This window comes from Coffea eugenioides, chromosome 1 (genome assembly GCF_003713205.1).
Source record: "Coffea eugenioides isolate CCC68of chromosome 1, Ceug_1.0, whole genome shotgun sequence".
Lineage (NCBI taxonomy): Eukaryota > Viridiplantae > Streptophyta > Magnoliopsida > Gentianales > Rubiaceae > Coffea > Coffea eugenioides.
In genome coordinates this window covers 35,437,761-35,458,703 of record NC_040035.1, presented here as the reverse complement: position 1 = coordinate 35,458,703, position 20,943 = coordinate 35,437,761, and the positions used below count along the sequence as shown (strand labels likewise).

At 35.8% G+C, this 20,943-nt stretch overlaps 1 protein-coding gene and 1 pseudogene across 1 annotated transcript; both read right to left on the bottom strand.

Annotated features, from left to right (window-relative positions):
* Nucleotides 1-3,519: 3,519 nt before the first annotated feature.
* On the bottom strand, nt 3,520-9,665 carry LOC113771219 (annotated as a pseudogene).
* A 5,625-nt stretch (nt 9,666-15,290) lies between these two features.
* Nucleotides 15,291-19,941, bottom strand: LOC113771211. The gene is made up of 2 exons (XM_027315822.1): nt 19,438-19,941; nt 15,291-19,250 (listed from the first exon to the last, which is right to left on the bottom strand). Exons 1-2 carry the CDS (start codon nt 19,939-19,941, stop codon nt 15,291-15,293), a joined length of 4,464 nt encoding a protein of 1,487 aa, XP_027171623.1.
* Nucleotides 19,942-20,943: the final 1,002 nt, after the last annotated feature.

Genomic DNA, 20,943 nt, shown 5'->3' with positions numbered 1-20,943 from the left:
GTCACTTTTCTTGGTTTTGAAGAAAAACGAAGAGAGTAAAGGGTAAAGAAGCTAGAGAGAGAGAAATTTTAAGGTCTTGATTGGAGGGTGATTCGAAACCCGATTGAAATGAAATTTTATTCATGCGATCCTCTCGTCAAATTCTACTCATCTACTGTTCAAATTTTGGATTTGCTCTTCATTTGGTGACACTCTTTTAAATTCATTTCTTTGATAGTTGTAGTTTTTGGGGGCGATTTTGTAGCTATTTAACTTGGTTGATATTGGTGATATTGTTATCATCTAAATGTTCCAGATAGACCTGCTTATTTTCATTATTGTGATAGTGGAGATTTTTTGATTGGACTAGATCCCGTGTTTTTTCCGAACTTGGATTTTTCACGTAAAAATCTTGATGTCATATGCCTTTTATTTTTCCTACATTTTATTCTTATTGTTGGCATTTACTTGGTGATTTGGTTTATTCTTGTTAAAGCTATCAGATTGTCTAAGTGACTCTCACTCACAATGCCTTCCATTAAGTTGTCGAAAATAATAAGCTCTTCAAGTTTGGAAAGCTGCCCAGGACTTTCAGGAAGAGTTCAAATGAGTTTGTTGTGAGATACATCCCAGTGCACCAAGGATGACAGTTTTCCTAAATTTGATGGAATTGAACCAGATAGAGCATTATCATTTAGGTTAAGGTATTCTAGCTTGGTACATCTTCCTAAATTTGATGGAATTGAACCAGATAGAGCATTATCGCATAGCGAAAGGTATTCTAGCTTGGTACAGTTGCCAACTGTGCTTGGAATTTGACCATTTAAGTGATTACCGCTTGTATCAAGTGTAATCAAGTCCTTTGATGTGAATACTTCACTTGGTAAAGAGGAGCTAAGATTGTTGTTAGATAGATCAAGATATTGAAGATTGGATATGTTGGCAACAGAGCTTGGGATATAACCTCGAAAGTGATTGGAGTAAAGATCAAGTGAAACTAGGGAACTTAAAAGTGGATAATTGGCTTGGGAGTAAGGTAGCAAAGTTATTGCATGATAAATCGAATGATGTAAGGGAACTCCAATTCCAAATTCCATCCAAGCAGCCTTCGAATTGATTCCCCCCAAGGTTGAGATAAATGAGATTGTTAAGATGAAAAAGCTCATCTGGTAGTAAACCATTCAGATAGTCGAAAGAAAGATTCAAGTGCTTGAGAGAAGTCAAGTTCCAAGGACCTTTGGGCAATGGGCCTTCAAATGAGGTCACACTTAAATCAAGAGAAGCAAGGGCAGTAAGCCTGAAAATCCATCTAGGGATGAGGTGTCTAAGAAAATTTCTAGAGAGATCTAGAATAGTAAGAGAAGAAAAGTTTGTGTAAACGAGTTGAGAAATATGAAGGGATCATATTAAGTTTTGATTCTTTGCCATCAAGTTGTGGATTCTACCTTTTGCAAGACTCTTTGCAGCACCAGATTTGCCTTTTTAATGAAAGGATTGGGGTTGCAGTTTTTTACTCTTTCGGCCCCTTTCATATGAAAGTAGAACTTGTAATTGAGAATAGGGACAAGTAAAAATACTAATGAGAAATGAAAAGCCAAACATTTAGATTTTGTTTGATAATCAAATTCAGTACTTAAACTTAAGCATTCATATATTAACATATTCAGACTGTTTGATAACTAAAAATTGAACATCTGAATTAATTAAGTGATACTGAATTTTCTAGACAAAACTTGCTCTCAAAATTAAGTGATAAGTTATTCACTTATCACTGAATGTAATATGCACTTAAATACATTAGATTTAATAATTTAATAATTTCATAACTTAATAGATTCATATTTCAGATTTCAGATTTCGAACTTTAGTCTTATCAAATACACCCCACCCTTAGTATGAAATTAGACAGGAAATATTGACAGAGAAAGTAGATTAAAAAATCCCAATTAAGCGCCTTACTATCATTGCATATAGGAAAGAAAAACAAATTAAGAAAATATTAAAGACAATAACCTTTTAGAAGCACGAAACAAGCAATGAAGGTAGAAAAGGAAAAAAAAAAAAACCAATACTAGATTTTTTAAAGCAAAAGGAAAAAGTAGGAAGTGCCAAAAGGAAAATTTAATGGAGAAAGAGAAGGAAAAGCTTTCTTTATTACCTGAAAATCAACATTATCAACAAAGAGACCAAACTAGCAGAACTGTAGAAGCGAAAAAAAAGCCTTCAATACTTCTTGTAGGAGTGGGCACGAGTCGGGTACCCGCCCCTAACATGATTTGGCTGACCCGACCCTAATATATCGGATCAGCCATTTTGCGACCCTAACCCGCTCCTAATGTCTTCGGGTACCCGCTATTCGAATACCTGAAAAAAAGGGGTGAGTCATAGGGTATCCGCTCTTGACCCGCCCAAAAAAAAAACTATTTTTGAATAAAAAAAATTATTTTTCACTTAATATCAACATGTTTTTCAATTAAAAAAATGATTTTTCAATTAATATTAGTAGAGATATTGTAATTAAAGTCCATACATCACCATTCTCACACAGTTCATCCAACAATCAAATCGATCTTGTAAATTTAGTACATATTAGAATTATAATATCTAATGGACAAAACGAAGTTTCATAATAATTTTGAATACATCACCATTTTCACACATTTCATCCTTCTACAACACAACAAACACAAGAATAATAAGTATTTAGTAACTTCCCCAACTTCCTTAAGGATGTTATGGTACAAGACTGCATCCCAAATAAGTCAATTGTGAAATCAAGTTCGGAAAAGAATTGAATAGAACTAATTATTTTTGGAAAAAATATAACCAAAAATAACCTTAAAGAATCTTTCCCAACTTCTTTACATCTTTGGAATAGACCTTATGGTATTAAAGGTGATGAAAAAGAAAAATAATTTCTTACACTAAATAAAAGAGACAAATTTAAGAGACATAATTGCAATAAAATAAATCAAATAAATAAATAAGTGAAAGACACAAGTGTTTTAATTATCTAGCTAACAGAAAATTGAAACTCCAAAAACAAATCTTTGATTGAATTGATGCAAAATTTGCAGGAAAGATCGATGGAGGTAGAATAAAAATAAAAATGATGAAAAGGATGAACAATTTTTATAACAGAGTTTCACAATTTTTTTTTCATTTTGTTCATTTGGTTAATGTTTCATCGAGAATATTCACTTTTTTCAAACAAGATGAGGAGAGGTGAATCATATAGGATTAGATTATGAGGCTATGAGCCACTTCACTTGCACTTAGAATTAAAAATTATAAAGTTATAAAATGATCCCTAATTTTTTAATATTTATAAAATATATCCTGTGGGTCGGGTACCCGCGGGTTTTTATTTTTCTGATCCGTATCCGTACCCGATTTTTACGAGTACCCAACCCTTATTTGCCCCGCTAAGAAAAATCGCATCGGATATCCTATTTTTCGGATCGAATCGGATCGGGTTCATCGGATTTTCGGATCAACGGATTTTTTTGCCCACCCCTAACTTCTTGTAGTGTTATACAACAAAGAAAACCACAAGAAAAGTACGAGCAACAAATGGCATCAAATCAAGGTCAATAATGCAGAACGAGGACGTGGAAGTCGATAATTTCATTCTGGGTGGTATTTGTAAGTATGGATTATTGCTGTAACTATTCCACGGGCCAATCGAAAAGCCCCAGAACCACCTACTATTGGCATCTCCTTGTACTTCTGGAAGAAGGGATAATCACCTAGAACTCTAAGGGTGCTACCATTGAACTTGCCATCGTTGAATGCCAAGTTCATGATGCCAATTTGTGAAGCATCTTCCTCTTTCGAAGCCGAACTGGTTATGCCATGGGCGTGACCGATGATCTTGGAACTGGGCTCAGGTCCCAGTGTCATCGGGTCATCGAAGACGTAGGTTGGCCCGAACATCGTGGGTGATTTGCTAGTAGTGTTGGCTTGAGCAATTAGTACAGATGTGGGGCTCTCCGCAGTTACCCTGTCATGAACATAGAAGTGAAGCTCTGTCAACTTCTCCTTTGCATGTCGAAGCTCTTTGAACCATTTTTTAACTGCTTCAGGACTTTGATCAATGCTGCCATGATCTCTGCAGTTATCACATTTAACAATAGTATGACTTGTTTGTTACACGGTCAACATTTGTATTATTTTTGCAGGGGCTTATTTTATAAGATGATGAAGACTTTATTAGAGAACAGAGGTTGATATGATTCATGACTAATGTGATTAACATAACTTTTGTCATACGGTAAACTATTTTAGTTTAATATTTTATAAACTAATAATAGGTTTGAATGCATGTCACATGTATAAAATTTAAAATGAAATTAATGAAATTTAAAAAAATTATACATAGTGCAATTTCTTTTAGTTTAGGACAAAATAAAATAAAAAAAAAGACCTTGTGCTAGTTGAGTAAAAAGGGGCATCAATGTATAGGAAATTTATTAAACCAGCCCTCGCCAGGTGACAAATGGCTGCACTGTAATCATTTGGAGAGCAAATTTATTTTGATCAAAATATTTATGACCACTTTGGCACATGGGCCAATACTGGATCAAAAAACTGAACTGCATCAAAGCATCTCCCCTGCCTTTTCTCCAACCCTTTCCTCTTGGGAAAATTACACCATTTTAGTCTCAAAACCCATTTCAGAAAATTTTTTTGCACTAAAAATATGGCGTGATCACACATGCTTATAGTTTTAGGGGCAAATTAACTATTACATAAGCATGATTTATCAATACCATTTTTCATTTTGTTCTTTTATTGTTTTCCTGGCAATTACAAGTTTTATTGGCGATCAATGTGCTTCATTTTTTCTTTCATTTTTTTTGGTAATTAGTCTTCTTTATTGTTGTCAGCAATTAAGATAGATGATTTTCAGTTTAAATATCTTTGAAGCAATTTGTGAATCTCTTATGCTAATTAATTTTCTTAAAAAAAGTGTTGGATAATCTTTCAATCATTTAATTGGTTATTTATAATAGTATTTGAACAAAAATTTTAGTGAGTAAACTAAAGCGAATGGTCTGTGAACAGATTCCAAGTTCTCTTTGATTTGTCGCTTATACTTTGATAAATGGAATTGGAATTAGAGAAGGAATTTATGGAAAACTATACATAGCTAGAGATCAGGCAGGATGGTAGAATATCATCTTTCAATCATCTTGTTTTTTGCATTTGAGCCCAGAAAAGGTATATCCATGAGTTTTAATTTTACTGTCCCTTTAATCCATTTGATTTGGCGTGAAAAACAACTTTTACCGGAACAAGAAGCCTTACTTTATTCAAGGTGCAAAAGCAATCATGTGTGCAAGAAATCTTTTTAGTTGATTATTCATGACTGTGTTCTTTTTTAATTATACATGTGAAAAAGTAATGGAAAAAATGTCCAATATATATATTAGGATTCTAGCATGTTAAGTCTTGCCTTATAAAATTAGGATTTGTTTTTGAGTTTTGAAATTTAAATTTCTTCAGCCATTTTAGGCATATTAAATATTGTGGTCATTGGTATTTGAGTGGTGATTTGATTTTCCCTAGAAAGAAAATCTCGGAACTCTTTGGTGCATTTTTGTAGAGACATTATTTTCTTGACAGGTTTTAAAAACCTTTTTAAGTTTTTTGAGTGATTTATTAATCGAAGAATCTTTTATCCATCCGTGGTTATTGTTAACCTCAAAATATTCCTCCAAGCATTACAAATATATTAGAAATTGGCTTTCAGTGGATGTTGTCACATAGGTGACTTTCGATTTCCATTAAAATTAAAATCAAAATTAAGCATTTTGTTGCTGAATTCTTAAAACTTTGATGTATTAGTATGCGAAGGTATTACAGCCTGTCATGGCAATGGTAGAGATGCTTTATTTAAAAATTTTTTTTTTTACTTTTTATTATAAAGTTATTTTTTGACTTTTTAGGTCTGAATTTTATGATTTAGGTATCGGAGCCTAGTAATTTTTGATGGACAATGAAACAAATGATGCTTGAAATAGCAGATTCTTAACATTAATTAACTATAAGCATGCAACATAGTGATTGTCTTAATTTTGTAAGCATATAATTATCGATTATTTACCATTGTTATAATTTTGGGCAATATTATTGCAATGTTTGTGGACATATGTTATGTTTCAAATGGTTTTAGTTAAAAATTGTGGTTGAAATAACTAATGAAAGTAAGTATCAATATGACGTACTTTTATGGATTCTGATTTTTTTTGTGCCTTCACTTCATATTAGAACCTAATTTCCAAGTATGTAAATAATTTTATCTCAAAATCTAAATAATTTGATATAATACATATTTCATTTCAAACTTAATTGATAATCTATTGAAATGTAAAAAGAAAAAATAAAAAAGAAAGAAAATATGTGTTGGCTTATCAATCTAATTTACATATAATATAATTGAGTGTTTAATAATTAATATATGTGAAAGAAAAGGAGAGAACTCATGATCAATTAATCGTTCATAGTGCAAAATGATAAGCACATGTAGTATGCCCAATTTGAGACCAACTATAAATCCAAAAGAGAAGAAAGATATGCGAAACCAGTGGCATTATAAAATAAAGAAAATAAAAAAAAAGAAGTAAAAGAAGTTAAACAGTATTCGTAATACATGTCTAAAACAATTTTGATCTAATTCATTTATCTTTTTATCTAAAACTCTTAATAATGATTACTTAAAACTTAAGAAACTATAACAATTCAAACTCTAAATAGTGGGGCAAAAAATGCATAGTAAAAACTGTTGGATAAAGGTAAATTGATTTTGACCATGAGAATTATTGAATTATTGTCTATTGTCATAAATTTCATAAAAGAAAAAGGAGAAATTTTGGAGGCCAAATTTATTTTGATCAAAACAGTTGGGCCTAATACTGGATCAGAAAACTGAACTTCTCCCAGTAAAGATGTTCATTTCCAGTTTACAGTTTGATATGCATTTTGGGCAATATTGACTCTTTCTTTCGTTCATATCAAGGGGACGGGGTGCAAATGTCATTTCGTATTGTAGTCAAGTGTATAATAGAAACCATTATGTGGAATCCGACAATCATAGCTTCAAAAAAACACTGGTGAATCCATTAACCACTCTTAAAAATTGTAACATTTTCTATGAAAGATTTGATTTTCCAGCATGACCAAATATATATTCATATACATCACCAACAGTACACAAAATCACTTTTAATGTCTAGCTTGTTTTTACCCATTGGATCAAAAAAAAACCCATTGGATCAAACATCAAATGCCTCCACAAGTCTCCTGTGGGGTTCCGAATTCCAAACTTATTTATTCATGATTTACAAAGTCAAAGGTTATCGGACCAGTGAGGCTGTTATTACCCAGGTCTAAATACTCCAGATCTTGCAAATGAAACAATGACCTTGGAATGCTTCCAGTGAAGTTATTGTTGTTGAGGTCGATGTGGTACGAGCGTGGGTAATTCATCCAACAGTCAGGAATTTCTCCTGATAGAGAATTCTCCCCAAGATCTAGATATCCAAGAACTTGATATTCATTCTTCACTTCACACAAAACGTGAGAGATGTCTCCTGAAAATAAATAGTTGAAAATTAAGCTCTAAATATGTCAATCAATGATAAACCTTTTTATTAGTTTTAGAGATATTTGAAAATTTACCATAAAATTAATTGTGAGAAAGTTCCACGTGGACCAATGATGGGTAATAACCAAGAGGGAATAGCCATTGAATATGTTTGACTATAATGCACATATAAACCTTTAACAATTTCAGAGATATTTGAACTCGTACCGTGAAGTTGATTGTGAGAAAGGTCTGTATATCCCAATGATGAGTTGAATAACCAAGGTGGAATGGTATCTGAAATTCCTGCGAAAGACAAGTTCAAATCCCGAAGGATTTTTTGTGATCGTATCCATGTGGGAAATTGGGGACCCAGCTTCCACGAGCCCAATTCAAGTATTTCAAATTGGGCACGAGGAGTCCAACTCGCACTTACTTTTAAGGTCAAGGAGTTTCCAGATGCATAAAAATACCTTAAAACTGTCAGATTGTTGAAGTGGCTCTCACTCACGATACCTTCCATTAAATTATCAGCAATACCAAGCTCTTCAAGTTTGGAAAGCTGCCAAAGACTTTCAGGAAGAGTTCCAGTGAGTTTGTTGTGAGATGCATCCCAGAACTCCAAGGATGACAGTTTTCCTAAATTTGATGGAATTGAGCCAGATAGAGCATTATCATTTAGCGAAAGGTCTTCTAGCTTGGTACATCTTCCTAAATGTGATGGAATTGAGCCAGATAGAGCATTATCACCTAGCCAAAGGATTTCGAGCTTGGTACAGTTGCCAACTGTGCTTGGAATTGGACCATTTAACTGATTACTATTTGCAGCAAGTGTAATCAAGTCCTTCGATGTGAATACTTCACTTGGTAAAGAGGAGCTAAGGTTGTTACGAGACAGATCAAGATATTGAAGGTTTGAAATGTTGGCAATAGAGCTTGGGATAGAACCTCGAAACTGATTGCCGTGAAGATCAAGTGAAATTAGGGCAGTTAAAGTGGATAATTGGCTTGGAAGGAAGGTAGAGAAGTTATTGTTTGATAGATCCAAAGATGTAAGGGAGCTCCAATTCCAAATTCCTTCCAAGAAGCCGTCGAAATCATTCTCCCAAAGGTTGAGAGAAATGAGATTGTTAAGATGAACAAGCTCGTTTGGTAGCGAACCATTCAGATAGTTTCCAGAAAGATCCAAGAGTTTGAGGGAAGTCAAGTTCCAGAGATCTCTGGGCAATGGGCCTTCAAACGAGTTATCATGTAAATCAAGATAAGCAAGGGCAGTAAGATCGAAAATCCATCTAGGGACGTATCCAAAAAAATTTGTAGAAAGATCGAGGACAGTAAGAGAAGAAAAGTTGGCATGGAAGAGAAACGTATCTCTGCCAAGTTGATGAGAAATTAAATCAAGTTGACAATAGGGCAAATGTATCTCTACCAAAGAAGGGATCGTGTTAACCACCTCTAGCCAATTAGACGCCGTACTAAGGTTCACGCCACTCATGTCTAGGTGCTCCAGATTAGAGAGACCAGCCAACCATTGCAGGTCATCAACTTGAAGATCGGACAGCGGCCCAAATTCTGCGCCAACACTTAAAGTGCGTAAACTTGACAGGTTTCCAAGCTGATAGGGAACCATTCCTTGAAATCCAGCTCTAGATAAATTCAGATACCTTAGACTTCTGAGAGACCCAAAAAAACTGGGAATTGGAATTCCACTGAAATTATTTAGACTTAGATCAAGGTAACGCAAGTGAGTCAAATTTTGTAACGAATGACTGATTTTACCACTTAATGGTGATTCAACAACAATCTCATCTTGAAATTCAGGATCACCAAAATCATCAATTTCACGAACAGGATTTTGAAGGTGAAGTTGAATCACGCGGCCACTTCGGTTGCTACAAACAACTCCTTCCCATTTGCAGCAATCAACGTCGTGAATCCAAGACGAGAGTCTACCAGAGGGATCTTTCAAGTCTCTCTTGAAGTCCATAAGAGCTTGTTTCTCACTTGCATAGCAAGTTGCATTTACAATTTTGCTGGAAGAACAGAGTAAAATTATTGCGACGAGTAAGATAACAGAGAAATGGGTTGATCCACCCATGGTCATGTGAAATGTCGGAAGAAATACATTGCATTCGGTTATGTTGCAGATAGATATATAGAGCTGGCTGGCAGTAGGGGTGGAGCTGAACCAAGTAGCTGGCTCGAGCTCGCGAGCTACTTGGTCAGCAGCTCGAGATCGAACTCGGTTGACCAAGTTCGATCTCGAGCTCGAGCTGCTCGTTAAAGCTATCGAGTCGAATTTGATATTAGAAATAGGATACTCGAAAGCTGGACGAGTTCTATCATGCTTTTTATAACATATATTTTAATTTTTATTATTGTGAAATGTAAATAATATCATTTATTTAAAATTATATATAAAATATTAATTTTTATTACTTGAGTTTGATTAGGCTTGATTGAATTCGAATAAGCTCGATTGAGTTTGATTTGAATTGATTACATTTAATTAAACTCGATTTCGAGTACCATAAATTGATGTCGAGTTCGAGTTTGAGCTCGAATTTTAAAAGTTTGACGAGTTCGAACTTAGTTATTTTACCTCGAGTCAAGCTCGAGTAATGCACTACTCGAGTTCGACTCGATTCGACAGCAGCCGTAGCTGACAGTGGTCGTCAAATTATGATGGAAGAAATGCACAGTTGATATAAAGCTTGACAGTCATATTTCACTTTTGCTCCGTGTACATTGACAAGACAACAATGGAAGACTTAGGAATCTGATTTCGAAAAGAATTTATTATTCGTTTTTTGCTTCATTATTGAGAAATTTTAACCTCAGAAATGATTTGAAACAATTTACGAAGAAAATTACATAAACATAAAATTAACAAGTTAAAATGAGAATTGGGATTGGGGGAGAGGAAAGTTCTTCTTTTGTCTTTTTTTTTGGATTTTTTATAGTTTTTGTGTAAATTACGTTGTTCAAAGCCAGATATTGCTACGAGAGATAAATTCACTCGTTCTAAGCACATATATTAGGATTAATATTTTTGTGGTAACAATGCACTAAAATTAGTAAAGCTAGAAAATAAGCAAAAAAAAAAAAGGAAAATGAAAGTTGTTTTGATTGTCCTACTTTTGTACCTATGCTTTAATACAAATTGTAGTATCAAAATAATTTATCAGAGGCGGACATAGGGTGGACAGGCAGGGGCAGCCGTCCTCCAAAAGTTTTAAAAATTTAAAATTCTCCCTATAATTTTAGTTGTCAACAAAATTATTTTTTTCGTTACTTTGTTTAATTTCTCTTGAAAAAGTGTCATATATCAAGCTAACAATTAGTTTCCTTATAAAAGTATGCCATTCATATCTACATTACTATACAGTTAGTATTATTTTTGAATAACAATTATAAAAATATAAAGTTTTCTTTTTTCCGAGTTTCTTATAACAAACCAACTCTTAGTCTCTTTGATAACTATAATTTTACAATAGAAACTAAGGTAATACTGTATATGTTACATAGGAAAACAAAGACAAAGAAAACAAATATATATATATATATATTCTAGCTATCATACAAATTAAAGAAGTTTCAACTACGATTTTGAATGCCTTACACTAACAGTAAATAGAATGGCAGAGAGTCTAATTTTCACAATTTTCTTTATACATTTTTTTAAAAAAAATGTCTTGCTTCTAATTATTATCTATTGTGCTTTCATTTTGCTTTTAATATGCTTTATTTGCTATAATATCATTGATGATTCGTTCCCACTAAAGTAAAAGCCTGAATTCATCACTGATGCTGATGCATATTTTCAAGGGTAAATACATCAACATATATAACCTACATATAAAGGCGATTAAACATAAGAAACTTAATAATTCTGGCCCCAGAGGTTAAAATCACTCTTTTTAAGCTCATATGCTAGGATTTAACTCTTATTGCTATCACTAAAGCACTCATTTAGTAAGATTTTTTTTTGTTGCACAATGTAGTAAAATTAGTAAAGCCAGAAAATATGAAAAAAAAAGAAACATTAAAGTTGCTTTGATTATTCTATTTTTGTAATTATTCTTTAATACAAGTTGTAATACCAAAACAATTTAACGGAATCTCATCACTTAAGCATAGACTTTAAGCCTCTTGCCAAAAAATTCAAAAACCACCCGTTGAGATATTTACTCATATATATATGCACACTGATTTTTTCCCTCAGAATATTATTTTTTATTATTGCAAGTATTGCGATTTACTTTTACGAGAAAATTCCAATTTGGATGCCCAATGTTCGAGGGATGGAGACCAAAATGGTCTCTTATGCATACACTTTAGACAAAACAAATTTAGCAATCAAAGTTTTGAAGGTGAAAAAAATTTGATTCAAATAATAATTCTTTTTCTTAAGTAAAATTAAAAAAAAAAGGAAATTTCAGTCCGCACAATGTTTTCTAAGGAAATTTCTTAAGTAATTTTTTTTTTCTTGCAATGCAGAAACTTCCATTTCAAGTTTAAAATGGAAAAAAAATACTGAAATGGAAAATAAAATTGAAAGAAATAGATTTCAGTGCACACAAGCACAAAAGCAGTGGAAAGTGCTGAAAATACTTGACTTTGGAAGCACATATAATGCTGATATGTGCCTTAGGCATAAATATATCATAACATTCTATATGCAAAGTTGATTAAACATAAGAAACAAAATATTTTTCTTTCTGATATACTAATAAAAAGTAATTTGTCATTAGTTTTTTACTAACTTTTCCTCATTTCTTCATATTTCGTAAATGTTCGTCCAATGAAAAGTTTGAAGATAATTACGTTTATTATGAAAATCTTTGAATGAGGGGCCGAGTAATTTTGTTGAATTATTCATTTGTCCATTTATTTGCAAATTAGGATTTAGGTTGCAAAGGTGCACACTTAATATTTTTAGGCTGGAAACAAGAATAAGCGATACCGTTTTGACAAAGGAACAAGGCCTCAAATTTTCCAGCAAATACAAAGGACCAAGACCTCAAGACCTCAAATTTTCTGGCAAAGAAAGAGACTTCACTAAACTGGAGAAGTATTTGATTTAAACTCTCTACATGTAGAATGTGCAAATTTTATTAGTAGTCACGATCAGAACTATGACAAATATGTCAAACTTATAAGCATTGTAAGTAATTGCAATTTCTAACTAATAAGATAACTTTCATTTCATGAAGTAAAGGAATATCATAATTTTGCTTTAGATTGTAAATTTTTTCTCCAATAAATTCAAAACCAAAAATTACATATTTCCGAATTTAATGTCACATCAAGTATTCTATTTACACTAATTATCATAAGGTTACTTTTCGATTCTGCAAATTAATTAGAGTATAGGGAGGAAATTAAAATTAGAGCAGTAAATATAGACATTATAATCCTTCCTATATTACATCGAGGGCTTATTGGATTTCGTACAGATTAAAGACCAAGAAGTCTATTTCCCAGCAACCAGATACCAAGATTTCAAATTCTACAGCAAAGACCGAAGATTTTACGTGTGGAATATGCAAATGCACAGGATAGTGATGAATGCCTCTAGAAAACAAATTCTCAGAGAGGTCTATTGTTTTGAACATAAGAAACTTCATATTCTTTTACATTTTTTTCTCGCTCTCAGCAATTCACAGAAACATTCACACACTAACAGTAAGTTATTTGACCTTATTTTCTGCTTATGAAAACCTTTTAATAAGGGACTGAATAATTTTTGTTGTTATTTTAAAGTTCAAGAAGTGTGATTTAGTAGCATATTAGCATTTAGGAGGCAAAGGTCCACAAGTTGATACTCCAGTCTAATGACATCAATGACTGATGGGATGCCGTATAGATGACGGACCGAGACCTCAAATTTTCCAGCAAAGGCAAAGGACCACGACCCTCAAGACCTCAAATTTTCCAGCAAAGAAAGAGACTTCACTAAAGTGGAGAAGTATTTGGTCTAAAGTCTTTACGTGTGGAATACGTGCAAACTTTATTCGTAGTCATGATCTAGACTGTTACAAAAATTTTCTATGGAGAAGAGAACTCTATGAAATTTAAAAAGGAAATTTAGACAGAGAAGTGAACATTTTAAAAATTTGAAGGGGACAATGTAGTTATGGAAGGGATTTTACACAGTTGAAGAGGGGCAAATAAGGTGCAAAATAAAAAAATATTGTAAAATATTAAGCCTATTATATAATTTTTTGAAACTTGACAGGATGGGGCAATTGCCCACCCTCAAGAATATATGGCTCCTTTCTTTTTATGCTTGACTTTGGGAGCACATATTATGCTGATACATATTTTCAAGTGTAAATATGTCATCACAACCTGCATATAAAGATATGATTAAGCATAAGGAACTTCATATTCTTTTATGTTTTTCCTCTGTTCCTGCAATTCATAGAAACATTTATACGCTACCAAGAAGTTATTTAACCTTATTTTCAACCAGTCACCTTATTTACAAACTAGAGCTGACTAAAGGTTTTAGCAATAAATATACAAGTTGGAAAAAGAATGAAGTAGGGTTAAAGTGCAAAACATGTTTTACCTTATGAAATTAACTATACTTAACCTTATTTGACATTTCTATTATACCCCTAGAGTTGGCTAACAATTTGATATTTCTATTATATAATATATATTATAAATTTATTAATATTATATAATAATATATTTATGCTATTTATAAATATATTTATGAATATGTATTATATGTGCATATAATTATAATATATGTGCAATAATAATATATTATACAATTATATTTATATTTATTATATAAATATAATAATATATAATAATTAGATTTAATATATAATCTACATTATAATTATATAATATATTAGTATAATTAATATTTATATATTAGCATAATTATATATTTATATTTATATTATAATATTTGTATAATTATATTTAATTTAATTAGTTACAAACTTATAATAAAGATATTATTATTTATATGTATTATGTAATATAATTGATATTATCAATTATACTAATAATTACACATGTTTACTAATAGAAATTATTAACTAGTTATACTAAATTTATGAATAAATTTATACTAATGCATTTAATTAGTGAAAATTTTTTATATTCCATTTCCAAAGAGCCAACGGACCAAACATCAACTATAGTAATGAAATACATTTCTCGTACTGAACCAAACAGATGTATTGGAATGACAACTTCCATTCCAAACCCAAGATGAATGATTCTAAATTCGAATCCGATTCTAAGGTGCGAACCAAACGCCACCTGAGTAAAGAAAAATAATATTAGGGGACAAACAGTAAAATTAATTGGCTATATCTCAAGGGGAGTTTTGTAATTAATTCTAATTTTCATTAACATTCCTAGAGATATTTGCAATCTGTCCATGAAGTTGATTGCGGGAAAACAATTTAGGAGCAGGAGTTGGATTGATAAATTCTAAAACGAAGGTAATATGGCACGTAAATTTTCAGTGAAGGAAAATTCCAAAGAGTAAAATGCTTTCTGTCACAGAACCCACGTAAGAATCCGGGACTCAGCTAATGTACTTATAAAATATTTTTTTTTTTTTTTTTTTTTTGGCAAACCCCGTACACGGGGAGGGGCGGCAGCCCCAAATCTTATTGCAAACAAAAATCACAACACTGAAAGACGGAGGAAAACCCCCCAAAAGTGACTGTTACAACCAAAACCCATCCTAACTCTCTTCACTTAACCAACGAACACCCGGCACACCACGTGCATCAAGACTAATGGAAGCCCGAACTAGCGCCGGCAGTTGATGAACCCGATCATACACCCGGGTGCCTCCAGCCCCAATAGCTGCTAGTCTATCCGCAGAAGAGTTTGCCTCCCGGAAAATATGTGAGATAGAGGCCGAAAAACCATCCAAAAGATGTCTAATCTTCCTCAAAATATTACATAATGGCCACTTAGCAATTACCCCAGAGCCAATCAATTGCACCAATGATTTTGAATCCACCTCTACCAATGCAGGACAACACCCCCTTTGAACACACAACTGCAAACCAAACAACAAAGCCAGACTTTCTGCCTCCAACACCTCATGATCTCCAAATTCTTTGTAAAAAGCAAAAATCAATTTCCCGTGACTATCACGCAACAGACCACCACCCGAGGCCCTACCATGATTCACACTAGCGTCCGAGTTGAGTTTAAGCAAACTCAGTGGCGGTTTCTCCCAGGCAACCGCACACGGGACCCCCCTCCGCGGAGGAACTTTAATGAAACTGAGTAACTCACAATCCGCATCCCCTACAAAGTGCGCCCGACGAAACTTACCTGCCCTGCCTAGCTGATCCAAAAAATAATCCACCTCGCGGAATATCCTGCCAACCTCCCATCGCATACCCTGATAACGCTCCTGGTTTCTGGCAAGCCAAAGGAACCAGCACACTACGATAGGCATGATAGCCCGAATGTGATCCTTCGCAGAGGAAGCTGCCGTAAAGTGCCAAGAGATAAAAACAGACGCCATACTAGAGCAATTATGCAGCTGAAACCCAAACCGGCCAGACACTCTCCTCCACACTTCCGAAGCAACCGGTCCAGTTAAGAAAACATGCAAAAGAGCCTCCTCCTCTAGGTAGCAACAACCGCACCGAGAGGGCAAAGCCAAACCCCGAAAACGCAATGTCACATCCAGAGGGAGGAAATTACGCACCAGTCTCCAAGCCAAAAAAGACATTTTTACCGGCAAAACAGAAGGCCAAAGAAGGGAATCGACAAGAGATCGATGCCTCCTCTGACGAAGCACCTCCCATGCCGACTTAACCGTGAAGCCCCCCGTTGGCGAGGGCACCCACACCATCATATCCTTCCGTGCTAAATCATGAGGTACCTCTTTGATCGCCTGAACGACAAAACCTGGAACCCACCGGGCGAGACGCAGCTCATCCCAGCCATCCCTAGCAATAAACTCGGAGACCATAAAATGAGGCCTGTCAGAGCGATCCACCACACTCTCTAAAGGCTCATTAAAAACCCATCTATCCTTCCAAAAATCCACAAGTCCTTCCCCTAAACACCACCTAACGTTCTGCTCAGCCATTGGACGAATGGCCACAAGACGCCTCCACGTATCTGAAGCCCGCTCTACCGATGCCTCCAAAGGATGGACTCCTTTAATGTATTTGGCATGCATGAACTTTGCCCAAATGGACTCTCCAAGCCTAAAGCGCCACCATAATTTAGCCGCAAAAGCCCATGCCATGTCCTTAAAGGACCGAAAACCCAGACCCCCTTCATCTATGGGAAAACACAGCTTGTCCCAGGAAGACCAATGAATGCGCCTTTCCCCCTTATTATCCCAAAGAAAGGAATTACAAATTGTACCCAACCGTGTGAGTACCGCCTTCGGAGGATTCAACACCTGAAGTAAATACATAGGCAATGAAGCCAGGACATGCCGTACTAAGACCAGCTTACCCCCAAAGGAGAGCAGCTTTGTACTCCAATGCTCCAGACGGGCCCGCATTTTAGAAACTATCTCATCAAACAAGACACCCCGCCTCCGGCCTTTATATATAGGAGCACCCAAATAAGTGAATGGGAAACATTGCCTGTGAAAGCCTAGAACCCGAGTCACCAACTGCTCCTGTTCCGACGTAGCCCCTGAAGGCAATAAAAATGAGCTCTTGCTGACATTCACCCTTTGGCCTGAAATCTGCTCGTACTCCGACAAAAAACCCTTTATTGCAACCAGGCACTCCTCTGAGCATCTTGTGAACAAAAGCATGTCATCCGCGAAAGCAAGGTACGGCACCGAAGGCCCTGCCGTAACAAAATGCCTACCAGACTGACGATCCAGCAGATGATGTAACCCTCGGCCTAAAAATTCTGCCACTAACACAAAAAGGCCAGGGGAAACCGGGTCACCCTGCCTCACACCCCTTGAAGATTTAAAAAATCCAGCAGCCTCACCATTCACCAACACTGAAAACCAATTATTAGACACCAGACGAAAGAAAATATCGACCACCTGCTCCGCAAAACCAAATTTACGAAGCATAAACAAAAGAAATGGCCACTCGACCCTGTCATAGGCCTTCTCCATGTCCAACTTTAGCATGAGATTCGGGTGCCTCAGGCGCCTATCTAAATCTACCACCAGCTCCTGCGTCAGAAGAATGTTATCCGTTATCCCCCTGCCTGGAACAAAACCGGTCTGCCACGGTGATACCAAGGCAGGGAGAACCCTACCCAATCGAGCAGAGACGAGTTTAGAAATAATTTTAGAACTGACATTGCAAAGACTAATTGGCCTAAAGTCCTTCCACTGCATGGCGCCTGCGACCTTAGGCAATAACAAAATAGATGTGCTAGTAAAACTCCTAGGCAAACGCATACCCTGGAAAAAAGCCTGAACCGCCACCAATAAATCAGACTGGATAATATCCCAACAGCATTGGTAAAAACCTGCCCCAAACCCATCTGGTCCTGGTGCACTGTCTGCGTCCAACGCGAAAACCACCCCCTTTAATTCCTCCATGTCCGGTATAGCAGCTAACATTGCATTGTCCGCCGGAGTCAACTGAGGAACCGAGAAGGGGAGCACCGGCGAATGGCCCCCATGTTGTTCAGAAGCAAATAAAGATGAACAGAAATCCACTGCGGACTGCCTTATGTCTTGTAAATCCTCCAACCATGCACCTGATTGATCTTTAATTCGGGCGACAAAATTAAAATTGCGGCGTTGCCTGCATCGAGAGTGGAAATATGCTGAGTTAGCATCCCCAACCTGCAACCATTTGATGCCCGCCTTCTGCCTCCAAAACTCACCCTCCAACGCCAAACTCCTCGCATACACAGCCTTTGCCTCCTCCAACGCTGCCCTGGACACAGAGTCCCTCTCCGCGTCAAACTGCCCCTCACGTTGCTTCATAATAGCCTCGGCCTCCCGTACCTTGCTAAAAATATTTCCAAATACCTGGACATTCCATACCTGCAGGCAACCCTTAACAGCTCTCAGCTTATTATAAAATTTCGGCATACCCTCACCCTCCACCGGCGTCGCCCAGCCCTGCTGAGTCACATCCAAAAAACCCGAATGCTTCCTCCAAACATTCAGAAATCTAAACGACCGTTTGCAGAGGCTCCCATTCTGACAGTTAATCAAGAGTGGAGCATGATCTGACCGCCCCCTGGACAAGTGGGAGACATGCGAGAACTCATACCCATCAGCCCAGTCCTGATTCAAGAAAGCCCTATCCAAACGCTGCCATACTCTCCCATTCGTCCAAGTAAACAAACCCCCATCAAACGGCACCTCCGACAAGCCACAATTGCCAATAGCTTCATTAAATTCCTCCATGTTCCTTGCATTAGCCGGAGAACCGCCCACACGCTCTTCCGTATTGGAGATAACATTAAAATCCCCTGCCAGTAACCATGGCCCGAGAACATCCCCCGCCAACCCTTCCATTGCCGACCACAACTCTCGACGCCCCACCCTCGAGCATCTAGCATAAACTGCCGAAAATTGAATTGAACACCCAGATGAGAATATGATGTGCATGTGAAGAAGTTGCTCTGCCATCTCCCTGAAGTTCAATGACATCTCATTATACCAAAACACCCACACCTTGTTATGCAAAGCTCCCACAGCCTTATCAAACCCAAGATACCGACGTACCACCTCCAATTGTGGAATGTCCGATAAAGGTTCCAGAAGTACCAGCAATCGTATTTTATTATTTATGCAAATCTTATGTAAATACCTAAGTGAGTCCTTGCGAGAGGCCCCACGAATATTCCAAACAACAAACTTAATGGGACTTAACATGAGACCGCAAAGAGTAGTGATTTTTTGACTGATATTGAACCTGATTAAGAGGAGCATTCGTCGGGCGGCCACCTTTGAGCAAAATTTCAATCTGACCAGCGACCGCGACCTGAGGCTGCTCCAGCGCATTCAGCCCCTCCAGCGCATTCAGGCCCTCACTTGGTCTCATAGTATCAAGCAGCCGACGATGCAACTCCATTTGAAACTGCTTAAGCTGCTCCCTCGGTGCTATTTCTCCTGGCTTATCCCCGTCCGAGCATTGCCTTCTATGACCCAGCTTGGCTGCCCGAAAATGACTCGCAGACCTGGCAGGAGTGCGATCAAAATCCTGCACCTCCATGTCAGCTATAGTTTGCAACACTGCAAAGGTATTAGCAGACGCCGCACCCAAATCCTCCCTCTCCCGTTCCTCCACCTGCATGGTCACCGCATGATCCTCAGCCTGCTCCCCCTCCTTGGTACCCCTCGAAGTCGCTACGAGCGTAGCAGCAAGCACATCAGCATTTGTAGAAGAATGTTTCATTAAATTCTGATGCAACCCCATTCGATGATTAAAATTTAAATATTGTAACATAAACGAACTTTCAATACTTATGCATTTTTCTGTTTTATTGTAACTGTAATTCAAATTTCAAACTTCCAGAATTTATAGATGAATAAATTAATTGTACAACTTGGTTGAGAAAGGAAATTTTTTGAGTTGCCATATAAACGGTAGACTCGCCACTCGCTATCAATACTTGAGAAACGAAGCTTTTCTCTTGATTTCTCAAAACAAAGTGTAAACTCGTACTTTAGATGTTAAAATAGGTATTTGAAGCATAGTTATTAAATCCGAGCCAGTTGATGGTCAAACTGATCATCCCGTGAACAAGTTATTGGGTTGAGTTGAGTCTTTAATTGGATCGTTTAAGCACAGAACCCATTGACTAATCAATGACTCGACAGTTTAACCGGATTAGATTGAAATCCAACCGATTTTTAGTCAATGACTCGATAGTTTAACCAGATTAGACTGAAATCCAACCGATTTTGTCGACGAATCGGGTTTTATGGAAAGGATGTTAGTAAGCTCGTACAAAAATTTGAACTTAGGACTTTAAGCATATATCTATAGGATACTCACCACTGTAGCACTTGCAGTTGAATAGCATTCTTATATTATATGAACGTTTTGCCAATTCCATTTTTATTCTTTTTTATTTCTTCAAAACAAATTTATTTGAATTTTTTAAATAAAAGCTTATGACCCTCCAAACTTTATAAGTTATAAAATGGATTTCAAAACTATTATATTACATAATCCATTTTAAAGGCAAATATTATTTTTAATAATTTTTTGTACTTAAAATTCGTAAATAAACTAGATAATTAAACTAAACACAGATAAAATTTTATACTTGAAGTTTGGTGGATTACTAATTAAATTTATATTTTGCTAATTCTTATATGAATTAATTTTTCTACAGTGAATTAAATTAAATGAACATTTGCTATGACATTTTTTATTATAGTTTATAACACATATCATATATACAAAAATATG

Excerpts from the sequence above, each read along its gene's own strand:
- LOC113771211 (XM_027315822.1), bottom strand. The coding sequence starts at position 19,941 with ATGGGGTTGCATCAGAATTTAATGAAACATTCTTCTACAAATGCTGAT. Across the intron at positions 19,251-19,437 it reads CGAATGCTCCTCTTAATCAG|GTGGTACGTCGGTATCTTGG; the intron begins GTTCAATATCAG and ends CCACAATTGGAG.